At 34.5% G+C, this 15,159-nt stretch overlaps 1 protein-coding gene across 4 annotated transcripts in view; it reads right to left on the bottom strand.

The window, feature by feature from the left end:
- Positions 1-15,159, bottom strand: part of ANKHD1 (ankyrin repeat and KH domain containing 1) — a 119,290-nt gene that overhangs the window by 89,543 nt on the left and 14,588 nt on the right. For all 4 annotated transcript variants that reach the window (XM_063088174.1, XM_063088177.1, XM_063088176.1 and 1 more), the window contains exon 2: positions 3,497-3,647. In XM_063088174.1, coding sequence (XP_062944244.1) covers positions 3,497-3,647 — 151 coding nt within the window. The remainder of the gene's footprint in view (positions 1-3,496; positions 3,648-15,159) is intronic.

Genomic DNA, 15,159 nt, shown 5'->3' with positions numbered 1-15,159 from the left:
ATGAAAGAGATTTATTTCAAAGTACATAGTCATTCCATAAGATCTCTACTATGGGATATTTGTCCATACTACTTCAGTAGTAATGAAAGGAATATTCTATAATATTATAATAAATAATCCAACAGTTTCTTCCTTTGGTCAAATATCCACTTAGAACCATCTTCTGGAGCAACATTTTAAATTAAGTTCATTCTTAACAGACATCATAAAGTTAAGGCAAAATAAAAATGGAAAAATCATATATGCCACATCCAGTGAATGTATATCATCATTTATAAAGAGCTACTACATAATTTACTAATAATATAAAGTGAATGCAAATTAAAATGGTAAGATATTATTTTTCATCTATGAAATTGACAAAAAAGGTTGTCTGAAGTATGACGCCTTCCCAAAACTGTAGGAAGGTGCAAACTTGGGGGACTAATTCGACAATAGTTAGCGAAATAGTTAGCAAAATTTTAAATGCAAATATCCTTTGACTCAGTGATACCACTTTCTAAAAATCTGTCCAGTAGAGATACTTGCACATGTAAGAAAAGTCACAGATATATAAGGCTATCAACTATAGCATTATTTGTGATACTGAAATTGGATATAAGCTAAATATCCCTCACTTAAGGAAGTGGTCAGATTAATTATGGTCCATCTAAGCAAAAGAATATTATCTTAACCTTTAAAAGGAGGAGAAAGATCAACATAAACTATAATGGAAAGATGCTCACAATAAATTAAGTGGGAAAGAAAAAGAAAGTCATAATACGTTTTGTATAGTATGATCCTACTTCATTTTTTAAAAATTATGTATGTTCAAACATATACATGTATTTATGTTACCACAAGGGGAAAAGTCTGGAAGTATATGTAAACCTTGACAGACAATGGGAAGGCTTTATTATTTATTATCATTTATTTATTATTATTTATATTTTATATTGCTTTAGCTTATTTTATAATATGTATTACACTTATAATTTAGAAAAAAAAATTTTTAAGTTCTTCCTAATATGGCCTTAATACTTAATTTTCTCTAAAAATCTCAAAGAATCTTAAAGAAAAAAATATTTTCTACTTCATTTTGTTTAAGTTAAAAGAGTGTCAAGAATTTTATCTTCCTTAAGAAGGGCTAGTAATGTCTAGCACAATCTCATAATTAAAAACACAAACATAAGTCTAAAATTTCATCTAAAATGTTATAGACTCAATATAATATCCAAAAAGCAAATGAAAATACTGAAGCACAAACAAAGCATTCATTAAACAATTGACTTGCATAGGTCTTAGAAAGAGGAACATTATTTTTAAGTATACATGATAATTTCTTTGGACACAATATCATATACAACAATGACTGGAGTTTAAACTGTCGAAATATACAAAAATTTTAAATTCAGTAGTTTGTGACACCTCCTTGAAGACAGAAAGTCATTGTTTTCAAAGTTTGTTTTCTAGCGATAGAGGCAAAAACAAAAAACAAAAAAACCCAAGCAACTCTAAAGTAAATACCTGCTTACACCAAATTTACTATGAACCAAAAGAAAAAAACAGGAAAAATGCTAATGCACCAGAAAAGAGCCAGCTCTGAATAAGAATTATGAGGCACCCAGAAAAAAGAGAAATGAGTTTAAAGCCTTTAATCAGAGGGTCATGAAGTAGTACTCACAACATGAGTGAAGTTCCAGTCTCAACCAGAGAGTAAAGATGTACTACCACTAGTTAAAGAAACTTGGGCTTAGGAAGGAAAAAAAATTAATCCAGAGAACACTTGGAGAAGAGAAGCAACTTTCTCCACATTTTTCTCTGCTCTAAGCAAAACAAAAAAAAATTAGAAGGTGGCATAGCACAGCCATTTCAGATCTTATACAGTATATGCATAAATCACAACTAGGAGATTCACAGGAAATCTAGACTAGAAGGGAGGAACACCCAATGTAATTCATCTTCACACTTTTTTAAAAGTTACTAGTCCTGCCCTAAATTAATCAGTCTTCTGCTGGATACTTAAAAATTTTGTTCAAACTAATTTTAAATTTCTGTCAGTTCCCAAAAGACACATTAGATGGACTAAAAGTCAATCTGCTATAAATTGTACCTATGTTTTTCCATAACAGGACAAAGTTAAAGGATTTACAAGATGTTATCAAGTAAACACATTCCTAACATATTATCTACATCTTTCCAAGAACAATATAAAAATGTTCAATTGCCTTTATCTCTTACTTTTCCCCTTGTCATTATTTGGTGAAATGGGTTTTCTTTCTTCAATGTGAAACATGTTAAAAGGCTACTGTGATTTTTCTGAATAACTATCTTTTAATACTATTATGTTTATTAAAGTACTCAGAAACTGAACGAAATTTTCTGTTCTTTTAAAAACTTTTTGAGTTTTCTGCATTTTAATAGATTTTATAAAGGATAAGGTAAAAATATGGCACTCTGACAAGTTTCTAGGCACTATTTTTTAAAATAAGCTATAAATTCTTCATCTAAATTAAATTCTAATGTGTGTGTTATATGCATATATATTTATATTAAACAATTAAATACAGGGAATGTCAGGACCGGCCCCGTGGCTCACTCGGGAGAGTGCGGTGCTGATAACACCAAGGCCCCGGGTTCGGATCCCATATAGGGATGGCCGGTTTGCTCACTGGCTGAGCGTGGTGCTGACAACACCAAGTCAAGGATTAAGATCCCCTTACCGGTCATCTTTAAAAAAAAAAAAAAAAAAAAAAAATACAGGGAATGTCATATAAAGTGAATAAATCTCAAACATCATACATAAGGACTAGAAAAGTTAACTTCCTTCTTTAACTATTTTAGGGGAGATAAAAGGCTTTCATTACAGTGTAATGGAAACTTTGTATAGCAAATAATGACCAGGTTGTACAATATAAAATAATATGTACATATTATTTTCAGAAAACATGCTTATCACAGATTTTTCTGTTCTGCTACTTCAGAACAAGTAATTGACAGAGCTTGATATATTTTATTCCAAGTTTGTGTTCAATTTTTATTTAAATATCTACTAAGTAAAAAATAGCTATTTATAGTTAAGTTAAACATAGATTAAAGTGAATAAGCAAGTAATCAACATGCAGAATTCCCCAAACCAGTTAAGATAAAGAAATCATAATTTGATGAATTAAATTTATCCCCCACATTTTTATTTTATAATGTAATTGGTAATAGGTTAAGTTTTCCTTGATTAACTAGCTGATTATCGTAATACCTTAAAAAAATTAGAGTTGAACCAGAAATCATTCATTGATAACTTTCAACCAGTAATTTTTAAAATATAAAATGTAAACATTTTATATTAAATAACATAAAAATATATTTATAAGTAAAATATAAAATAAAAGTAAAATAAACTTTACAGAGATTTCAAATCTTAGTTAATGCTATATAATTTGGGGATAATCTTATATAACTTTGTAAAGAGAGCTAGAATTTTAAAGAGATGAAAAAGAAAAAACAAAAAATAAAGTACCTGCTGCTTCCAGCAATGCTTCTAGTCGTGCCTGTGTCTCCGGATCCACAGTGCGTAAGTCTGCTCCATCTGCAGTACTTGATAAGAATATCTCCGATGTTTTAAGCACTGGGTTATCTAGATCTTCTTGGTCCAAAATAAATGATTCAACCTGTTTATGAATTAAAGAGGCAATATCCATGAAACTGATATCAATATGATTAGAACAGCTACAATTTAAGGTAATATGACTTCTTATTTGGAATTTAAATATAACAAGATAAATTATTGTAGAAACATAGGGCTATGAGAAGGGACTGTGAGGCAGCATTACAACAATCTGTTTATCTTCAGACATGACTACAATTTTAACCCAGATACACTAAAGTTTCCTAAAGAGCACTATATCTTCTGTGCCTAGCAGAGCATGAAAAGCAATATTTTTTTTAATGAAACAAGTGCATTGAACATAACTCCTAGAAAGACGTAAACTCCCAGGACAGTAAAAAAAAACTTGATAGTATAGATAGGTCATTAAGGCACAGTTTTCCTCTTTTCCAAATAATTTATTCAATGCTGACTCTGAAATAAAATAAGATTTAACACACTGCCCAGTATCTGGAGTCCTACAGACAGGAGAATCCCATGAGGTTAGAAATCATACCTATTTGTTTACTGCTTTATTCTCTGGGCCTAGTATCCTCTGGGCCTAAAAGCACTTGGTATATAGTAGGCATTAAATACAATCTTGTCAAAATGAATGACTGGTATAAGCAAAAGTCGACTTATAAAAATAAACATGTAACTCTCCAACTTCAAATCAAAATAATTCTAAATAAATTTTCTTAACAAATAAAATATGCATAACTTTTCTGGTAAGCAATTTGGAAATGTGTACCAAAATACTTTAAAAAGCCCATAACCTTTGACCCAGTAATTCCATTTTAAGGAATCTATCCTTAAAAATTTATCTGAAGTGCCGGTCCATAGCTCACTTGGGAGAGTGTGGTGCTGATAACACCAAGGCCACGGGTTCGGATCCCAGTATAAAGGGATGGCCGGTTAGCTCACCTGGAGAGTGTGGTGCTGACAACACCTAGTCAAGGGTTAAGATCCCCTTACTGGTCATCTTTTGGGGGAAAAAAAAAAAGTTATCTGAAAGCCAGACGAAAACTAATGTGCAAGGACGTTCATAGTAGCGTTAATTAAGATTCCAATAATGAGGGAAAATAACTACAACAGGGAATTTGGTAAATATATTTTGTACATTCACACGATGGACTATTTATGCAGTAATTTAAAACAATGTTTTTAAAGCATATTTAATAGGATGAGAAAATATTCACAAAATTAAATGAAATCTATAGAATTCAAAACCATATGATCCTTATTTTGCTAAAAGCCTATATGTGTATATATGTAAATATGAACATGTGTGTATATTCATGAGTACATATTTATACACCTACATGAGGGTACTTTAAAAAGTTCATGGAAGAATAGAATTAAAAGATAATCTAAATCTTTCCATGAACTTTTTGAAGTACCCTTGTATAGGTATATAGTAATATGTAAATATGTACAGATAGGGAAGTTAGCATATTTGTAGACAGATTAAAATAAAACAAAAACGAAAAGATTAAGTACTTCTTTGAGGTCATACAGCTAATCAACAGCAAAATCAGGTTTCAAAACCAGGCTGTATAGCTACAGAGTCCGTGCTCTTAACCACTATGACATACCACATCACACATATATAAACAAATGACCACAGTATCTGGGCTATGTTATTTGGCATATTTAGCTAGCTGGTCAGCAGTTTTCACACTGGACACCAAATGAAGATATCCTAATAACAACAGTAAAATTAAAATGCTTTAAATGTATTTTATTATCTAGTGATGTACTATAATTTTACAAAATAAATCTTTAACTTCAGACTTAATAACTTTGAACGACATACTATATATACTGCAACATAGGTTCTATAACATGCAATTTACAGACAAAGATGCCATTCTAGATCCATGCCAATAGATAAATATAGGCAACCAGTTGTCAAATCACCTTGAAATAACTGCTTCTACAACAAAGAGCTTGTTGCAAGGCCAGGAAATTATGAGATATTTGCTGATATATATACCTGTCAGTTGGGAGGATAGATAAAACACCCACTGCAGTGGGAAAAATTCAAGAATTTTATTTTATTTTTTTGGTGGCTAGCCGATACAGGGATCAAACCCTGGACCTTGGTGTTATCAGCACTATGCTCTAACTAACTGAGCTAACCAGTTAGCCACCTAGAAATTTTTATTAAAGATGGTATTTAGATGTTAACATTCCTATTTTATAAATATTATATCTCATGTAACATTTTAAAAATCCAAGTTAAGGATTTCCAGACCTATCCCATTCATTTCCTAATATTTACTAAAGGCCTATTATATACAAAGTACCATGAGAATACAAAAATGTTGTAGAAGAAATAAGAAAAAATCCAACAACTATTACAAAAGGCTTCAAAAGAGAAATAAATGGTACAACTATATACATTAATGAAGGAGAAATCAGGGGCTGGCTATTTAGCCCAGTTGGTTAGAGCATGGTGTTATAACGCAAAGGTCAAAGGTTCAGATCATCGTACTGGTCAGCCACCAAAAAAAAATAATAATAATGAAGGAGAAATCACTTCTAGGCCTAGCAATCTGTGAAGACTTTGCACAAGAAGCAGCATTTGAACTAGGCTTTGAAGGATGCATAGAATTTCAATAGATGGTCAGACATAGGGATGGAGATAGGCAGAAGAATGAGTATTTCAGGTAGAGAAAGGAAATGAAATAAAAAATGGGCTTGAGATGCATTTGAGAAGTGATGAATGCCCTACTCTCAAAAAATGTAAGATCTCTCATGCATTGCTTGTGGAAATATAGATGGTGCAGCCACTGTGGAAAAGTTTGACAGTTCTTCAAATGTGAAACACAGAATTACCATATGGCCCACTAACTCCATTCTTAGGTTTATAACTAGGAGAATTAAAAACATACATGTTCATATGAAAACTTTTACACAAATGTTCATAGCTGCATTATTCATAATAGCCAAAAAGTGGAAACAACCCTAATATCAATCAACTGATGAATGGATAAACAAAATGAAGTATATCCATACCATGGAATATTATTCAGCTATAAAAGAAATAAGTACTGATACATGCTATAACATAAATGAACCTTGAAAACATTAAATTTAGTGAAAGCATCCAGACATAAAAGGTCACATATTGCATGATTTCATCCATGTATTAGTCCGTTTCTGCTGCTTATAAAATACACAGAACTGGGTAATTTGTAAGAAAATGAAATTTATTGCTTACAGTTTTGGAGGCTGGGAAGTCCAAAGTCCTGGGAACACATTTGGTGAAGGCCTTGGTGGTGGTTTGACAGTGACCTAGGGGTCTCACATGGCAGGAAATGGAGGAGCAGAGAGAAACACTCTCATGTGCTCTCCTTTTAAAGCCCTCAGAACCACACCCCTGTCCACCATTATTAATCCATTCACTACAGCATGATCCTACAATCTAATCACCCCTTCAAGGCCCCACCTTTCAGTTACCATAATAAAATATCCCACCCTCTCAACAGTCACAGTGGGGGCCAAGTTTCTAATACACAAAACTTGAGGGGCACAATTCAAGCTTCACTGAGTTTGGGGGAACATGCAATCCACAGCATTCCACTCCTGGCCCCCCAAAACTCATGTCCTTTTCACACACAAATATAATCATTTTGTTCCCAAAGTCTTAACCTGTTTCAACTCAAAAGTCCAAAGTTCAAAGTCCCATCTGTGAATTCAAAACAAGTTACCTACTACCAAGATACAATGGTGGGATAAGCATAGAGCACATATTTCCATTCAGAAAGGAAAAAAGTAGGCCAAAAGAAAGGAGTAACAGGTCCCAAACAAGTTCAAAACCCAGCAGGGCAGGCATGAAATCCCAAAGCTCATAAATTATGTACCTTGACTCTGTTTGACGTCTTCTGAATGCTGGTGTGGATGTTAGGTCCCCAAGTCCTCAGACAGCCCCACTTCTATCGCACGCTGGTGTTGTACACTGGTAGCTCTACAATTCTAGGGTCTCCGTGGCAGTCTTGCTCTCACAGCTCCACTAGACATGGCTCTGATGGGGTTTCTCTGCTGCAACTCTGACCCCACGTTTCTGCTCAGCATTGCTCTAGCGAAGACTCTACATGGTGACTTTGCCCCTGTGACTGATCTCTTCATGGGCCCCCAAGCTCTTCCATACGTACATCCTTTGAAATTGGGGTGGAGGCTCCCAAGCCTTCACAGCTCTAGCATTCTGTGAGCCTGCAGACCTAACACCACATGGATGCCACCAAAGCTTCCAGCTTCTACTTTCCAAAGCTGCAGGTCCAGCCACACGTGGAGATAATTTAGCCACAGCTGGAGCTGCCAGAGCAGGTGGAGAGCTGGTGCTGGAAGCAGCTTCCTGAGGTGGCCTTGGGCAGCAAGCCTGAGGAGGGTGCCTCAGGCCTGTTCCTTGAGACCATTCTGTCTCCCTAGGCCACTGGACCTGTAATGGAAGGGTTGGCCCCAGAAGCTTCTGTAATGCCTCCAGGGACTTTTCCCCCTTCTCTTGATAATCTCTTTCTTTTGTACTAATCTTCTTAGCACCATTCCATCTTTCTACTGAAAATGCTCTCTGCTTCTCTACCATATGGCCAGGCTGCAAATTTTCCAAATCTTTGCGCTCTGTTTCCCTTTTAAATTCTGGCTTTATGTCTTGCCTTTGCTGCCATAACTCAGTGGAGGCTGTTGCAAGTTAGCCATGCAGCTTCCTTAATGTTTTGCTGCTTAGAAATTTCTTCTGCCAAATACTCTGGTTCACAACTCTTAAGTTCCAACTTGCACAAAGTCCTAGGCAATGGACACAATGCAGCCAAGTTCCTTGCCAGTTCATAGCAAGAGTGATCTCTGCCCCAGTTTCCAATAAACTCTTTCTTATTTCTGAGACCTCCTTAGAATGCTCTTTACAGTCCATGTTTCCATAAGCATTCTGGTCACCACCATTTAACCATCTAAAATTTTCCTCGGTTTTCTTGTCTTCTAAACTTTCACCAGCATCTAGGCTTTTTCTAGCCTGTTCCTCCAAATTCCTCCAGCCTCTCCTCAACACCCAGTTCCAAAGCCATTTCCACATTTTGAAGTATTTGTTATAGGCAACACTCTGCTTCTCTGGTACTGATTTTCTGTATTAGTCCATTTCTGTTGCTTATAACAAGATACCTGGGACTGGGTACTTTCTAAGAAAATGAAATTTATTGCTTACAGTTTCGGAGGCTGGAAGTCCAGGGAACACATTTGATGAAGGCCCTGGTGGTGATGACAGTGACCTAGGGGTCTCACATGGCAGGAAATAGTGGAGGAGAGAGAAAAAAACCACACCCCTATCCACCATTATTAATCCATTCACTATGGCATGGTCCTACAACCTAATCACCTCTTCAAGGCCCACCTTTCAGTTACCATAATAGTATTTCCCACCCTCTTAACAGTGACAGTGGGGGCCAAGTTTCTAATACATAAAACTTGGGGGGCACAATTCAAGCTTCAATGAGTTTGGGGCAGGGGGATATTCAATCCACAGCATTTCATTCATATGAAATGTCCAGCACAAGCAAATCCATAAAGACAGACAGTAGATTAGTGGTTGCCTTGGAAGTGGGGGAGGGGAAAATGGGAGTGACTACTAACAGGTCTGAAGTTTCTTTTAGGAATGATGAAGATGTTCTGGAATTAGATGGGGTGACTGATTGCTGTACAACATTGTGCCTTGTGAATATACTAAAAGTCACTGAAATGTAGACTTTAAAATGCTAAATTTTCATGGTATGTAAATTATACTTCAATTTTAAAAAGACATAATGTACCTAGTATACAACTATGGTGTTAGGCCAGAAAGAATAACTGGGGATAGATTTGAGTAAGACCATGTAAAAGGTGACAGACTGCTTATTGCCTGCCTGGTCACCACCACTAGGAAAAGAGAGAACCAGTAGCAACTTGGTGTCAATAATGTTAGTATGACATATATAAAACAGCGCATTCCTAAGTGCTTAGGAAGAATCAAGATAAAAGAAAAACAAAATGGAGATGTGCCCCTTGTCTTCAGAGGACCTATAACTTGTCTTTGAAAAATTCAATACGTAAGACAATTTACTGAGTTTAATTAATCTTTGTCTTAAAGTGCATGTAAATTCAAGTTTCAATCAGGCAGTGAGACAAAATGGAAAGAATACTGCACAAGAGATCAGGCGAATTGGATTCAAGTACCAGTTCCATTAAGCACTGTGTTTAACTTCAGACATGTCACTTGACCTTTCTGACATTCAATTTCTTCCTCAATAAAGACAACCCCTTCCCCCCATGCCAGTGCTACTGAAATGATGAAATGAGGTAAAAGTATTTTAAAAATAATAAAATACTATACAAATATAATGTTTAGAATATGATTCTGTGTAATTACAACTCTTGTCCTTTCCCTCACCACAGTGTCTATTTTCTATACTTTCTCAAACTGGAAGAATCATGCTCACTGAGAATCTAGCATGACATATTTTTATCAATACTCACTTGAATTTTCAAGTATGGTTTTAGTCATTTTATATTTAAGATCTGACCCACAAGACCAAATTTTAAATATCCAAAACACTTACGGGAAAAACCCCAGAACAAGTTATAATTATTATGTATAACTATATACATAAATGACTTGGGTACATTTGTGTCAATTAGATGTCCCAAAAAGCAAACAATTCTATTTCTTTGGTCCTACCCTTTCTAAAATTCTTAAAGTAAGCCTGTGTCAATGTGGAATCAATAAAAGGACAAAATATCCAATTAAGCCTATTATTTTGAGAATTGCTTTTGGCAGTTCATATATCTTACCAGATATAAATCTGCTGAAACATACTCTTGCAATTCAGATTACAATAGCATTACCTCAAAATATATCTGGCCAGCCAAGATAGAAACCATTTATAGCCACATGGAGATATTTAATGTGACCAATTCTGCATATTTAATATAAAAAGGCTTGGTGATACAGTTCAAAAAACATGTCCATATATAATGCATATAAGCCCAAAATAACTGCATGTCTAATGAAATTAGTCTTCACCATGTAAATGAATATAAAAGCTTCATAGTTTCTTACCATCACAGCAATTTCCTTATGGCTAAATGGTACCGTTACATAGCTCATCTCTATACAGCAGCTACATTCAGCAGCAAATAAACACATCTACCTATAGCAGTACTATTTTTGCCAATGGCAAGAAAGTTTACTTCAAGTTCTAAACATTATAGAATCCTTTTTTCTACCTCTAATCAGGTATAAGAATAAAAGGTGGAGGAAGAAGAGTAGGCAGGATCTCTAGGAGCCCTACCAGGTAGAAAAAGGAAAAAACAAAAGAGTGGGTGGGAAAATAGCCCACCAAAAATGACAAGTTTTTCCCTTATAGGTAACCTCTCCTGAAATGCTAAAGGCAAAAACCTTTATGTCTTCTTCCTAGAAAGTCTTTTTTCTCCCTTCCTTCCTTTTAAAAAAATGAATGGGGTTTTTAGCTTCAACTAAAATTAACAAAGGGGAGGGAGAGAGAAGGGGGACAAGCATTTTATCTCATTTTTATATTTCAGAAATGAACCACTGGATGGCAACAGTTACCAATGGAGAATAACCACAGACAGCTATTATCACCAAAAAGAACTAATAAGTCAATTACTCTGGCCAAAGTCTAGTTTAAAAAATCATTTATTAATCCAACTCTAATTTAACCAAAACTCGCTTCCACTTGAAAACAATTTCTATCAAAAAAGCAGTGCTATAATTAAAACTTTTAAAAAAATACTAATATGCTTTAAGTCTTATACTGTAATAGTAAAATAATAAAATCTCACATTACACTGATCATTAACCAGTTGTTACCTTCTCTCAGGCTATATTTCTAGAAACAGCAATGGTTACCTAATAGAGAAAATAAGTTAGTAAAAAAGAACTCTATCATAAAATAGATACATTATATATTTTTGTTTAAATATTCTCTAGTCATGTTTTCATACCAAGCAGGGAGCAAAAACAGAAACCATCCAAGCTCTCAAATATGTCAAAAATACATTGTTTTCCATAGAGTCCTTCTTAACAGACAAATGAATTATGAATTTTTTATTTTTAACATATTAAATAAATTTGTATTTTGAATTAGGAATTCAATTATTAGTAGCCACAAATTTCATTTCTGGTAGCTTTTAAAAATAATCATCACTCCCATTAATTCCAACTGGAACTATAAGAAAGTTCAAAGAAAGACAAAATCTTTATTTCATGCTATCTCTCCTCACAAACCCTCAAATATGAAGCACCCTTAAGAAATTCAGATATAATCATTAAAAATGGAAAGGTAAATAAAACATTTCGAACATCCAAAATCCACACTTTTAAAAATGTACTTGCTAGTTCTCTTTTCCTTTTTTATGTAGTTTATATTTGGATAGGCCAACATGTCTTACCCCCCACCCAAAATGAGCCGTCTACTTTAAGTCAGAATCAGCATTTATACCAATTTTAGAATGCTGGTAGCTTACTATTGATCTCAATTCAGAACAGCAAAAAGGGATGGGCCAGTACTCCAAGAGGTAATTACTGAAGGACACAGCAATTCCTTTCCACAAAAACACAACACTCCAAAGTTTCAACAGTATCATCCACCACAGACATGCCCCAAGATCCACTCAAAGGAAGAAAGTAATACAGTTGCAATTCAGAACCAAATAATGACAAATTTAGGAATGAGTTTTGCTGATACAAAAAGGCCTAATATAATCAGCAACAACATCTTGAAATACTGGAATGAAAAGGCCACATTCACTAACATAAAAGCTTTTCAAGCTTATTTCTACAAGGAAAACTGTACTCCCAATTTCAGAAACACAATCTTCTCTTCTCAAAATGCATAAATGGTACCTTGGGATTTCTGAAATTGGTTAGCTTCACATAGAATTAGGAAAAACATGATGGTTTCTTATGCTAAGTTAGAAGTGAAGAAAATTAGCTCCACTTTGTTCAACCACAAAAACTAGTTCTAAACTATAGTTGAATACACAATCTATTATCTTTTTAAGTCTCTAATTAAAGATGAGTTTTTTAAAATAATAGCTACCATTAATTAAGTACTCTTTTAAAAAAATAGGCTACCATTAATAAAATGCCTCATATGTATCAACATTTTCCATATATTATTCCATTCAATCATCTTAACTACTCCATGAGGTATATTAATATTAACTGATTTTCACTTTAAGTAACTGAAACTCAGAAAGTTAAGTGGCTTGACCAAGATCACGTTAACCATGCAGGAATCTGATGCCAGGTGTTTCAGACTCCAAAGCTTATACCCTTTCCACCACACCAAACCAAGAGAATCTTCTAAACAATGGAGTATAACTATAACAAATACTAACGAGTGAATTAAGCAGACAATCTACAGCTATCCTAAGGTCACAGTTTAGCAACAAAAGCAATATCAGAAAAAAACTTTTCAATCTAAATTAAATGTAATGGATTATCAAGCCAACTAACTCCAATCTGCCAGGGGTCTTAAAGGGACAGACAAATCATACTTTCATTTAGTCATTTCTGGCAGCTTCATCTACATTATTTCTAACCAGCACACACAACAAAAACAAAAACACTTGCGCCACAATAGGTATTAAAAAAAGAAGATTGCTCAAAAACTCATTAGAAAGGTCACAAGGAATGAAGTAACTAGCAATTAAGGCCAAGGAAATCTTAATGTTGAAAGAAGAAACGTTATTTTGCCTATCACAACAAATGAGTAAGGTAGAGATTAGAAAGAAGTCCTGATTTCTGCCCATTATCCTAAATAGAAAATGAGCACTGAACAAAGAAATACTCAATTTCAATAAGTTAAAAAGAGCCTCAAACACCCCACATTTTCCAATAAATACCAATAAGGGGAAGAAAGCGTAATGACTAAGAGCAAGGACTATTAGAATACGAGCCCACCACTCACAGTGTGATCTTAGTTAACTTGTTTTACTTCTCCTAGCCTCATTTTCCTCAGCTGTAAAACAAAGCTAGCAGTAGCTACCTCACAGGGTTATTTATGACTGAGCAAGATAATACATCTAAAATTATACAACAGGCCTAATTGCTCAACAAATATTAGTTACTATCACTATTAATATTACCACAACTACTATTATTAAGATTAGTTTGCCTAAGGAGCTCGTCTTCTTTTACTCTCCACTCCCCAAAAACAATACACAACCTATTACAATTGTCTTAGGCTAACAGTTAACCTGAGCATATTAAGCACAACACATACATTTATTCAACACTTATTAAGGCAAACTATGTACCACTCTACTATGTACTGGGAACGCAAAAATAAATAAGACATGATTTCTGCTCACTAAGAGAAGAAAGATAACCAAATAAATGCAATAAAGTATTACAGATGCTACAAAAGATAGTAATCTATAAACAACAGGAGAACACAGAGGAGGGAATGGTCAATTCCAATTGGAGCAGTAACAAAGGAAATCAGAGATGATGACTCAGAACATGAAGGTATCATATAGGATGGGGAAGAGGGACAAGAGTGAAAGCAGCAATGTAGAGTAGTGGTTATAAACATGGGCTTCAGGGTCCAGGAAAATTGGATTCAAATCCTGGCTCTGCCATTAGTAGATGTACAACTTTGTGTATGTTATATAATGTCTCTAAGCTTCTGTTTCCTCATCTGTAAATTGGGAGTAACATCACCTTTCTCACATGGTAGTAGTAAGGTTTATTTGAGAATATAGGTAAGCATTTAGCCCAGTGGACAATAAAGACTCAACATATAGTAGCTATGATTACGATTCTAGAAATCAAAGCAGTGGAAGTATATATACCAGGGCATATAACAGCTTGAAATGCTCAGGGAACTACAGCAATCTGGTATGGCTGGACTTTAAAAGGCAAATAAAGGAGGGCACAATGAGGATATGGTTGGAAAGCCAGACAAAAGCAAAATCCTATATAACCTTGTATACCACAGCAAGAAATTTGGATCCTTTACCTAAGAAATGGGAAGGACTTTGGCTAAAGGAGTGACATAACTGAACTGGCATTAAAAAAATATTCTGATAGTAGCGTAGAGGAAGAATTAGAAAGGTATAATCTTGGAGGTACACAGAGAGAGCACCAAGGATTATTGCAACAGTGCAGGTGAAAATGAAATAAGCCAGGCACAGAAAGAGAAATTCCATGTGACCTCACTCATAAGGGGAGCTAAAAAAATAAATAAATGAAGAAAAAAGAAAGATACAACAATCACAAATATTCATTGAACTTTCAAAAGGAGAGACCAGAACTAAGGCTACTAGAGGTGGGAAAGGCGGAGGGGGAAGGGAATGGATGTTAGTGAGAAATTGGTAAAGGGCCAAAAAAATGATTACATTGTGTAATATTGAATATACCAGTTATCCTGAAAAAAAAAAAAAGAAAATTTAAAAAAGAAAAAAAGAAAGAAAAAATAGTGCAGGTGAAAAATGATGGTTTGATTTATAACAGAAGCAGTAAGAACACAGAGAAAGGGACT

The sequence above is a fragment of the Cynocephalus volans genome, chromosome 2 (genome assembly GCF_027409185.1).
Source record: "Cynocephalus volans isolate mCynVol1 chromosome 2, mCynVol1.pri, whole genome shotgun sequence".
Classification (NCBI taxonomy): domain Eukaryota; kingdom Metazoa; phylum Chordata; class Mammalia; order Dermoptera; family Cynocephalidae; genus Cynocephalus; species Cynocephalus volans.
Note: the sequence above shows the minus strand (reverse complement) of the source record. Positions and strands in the feature narration are given on the sequence as shown.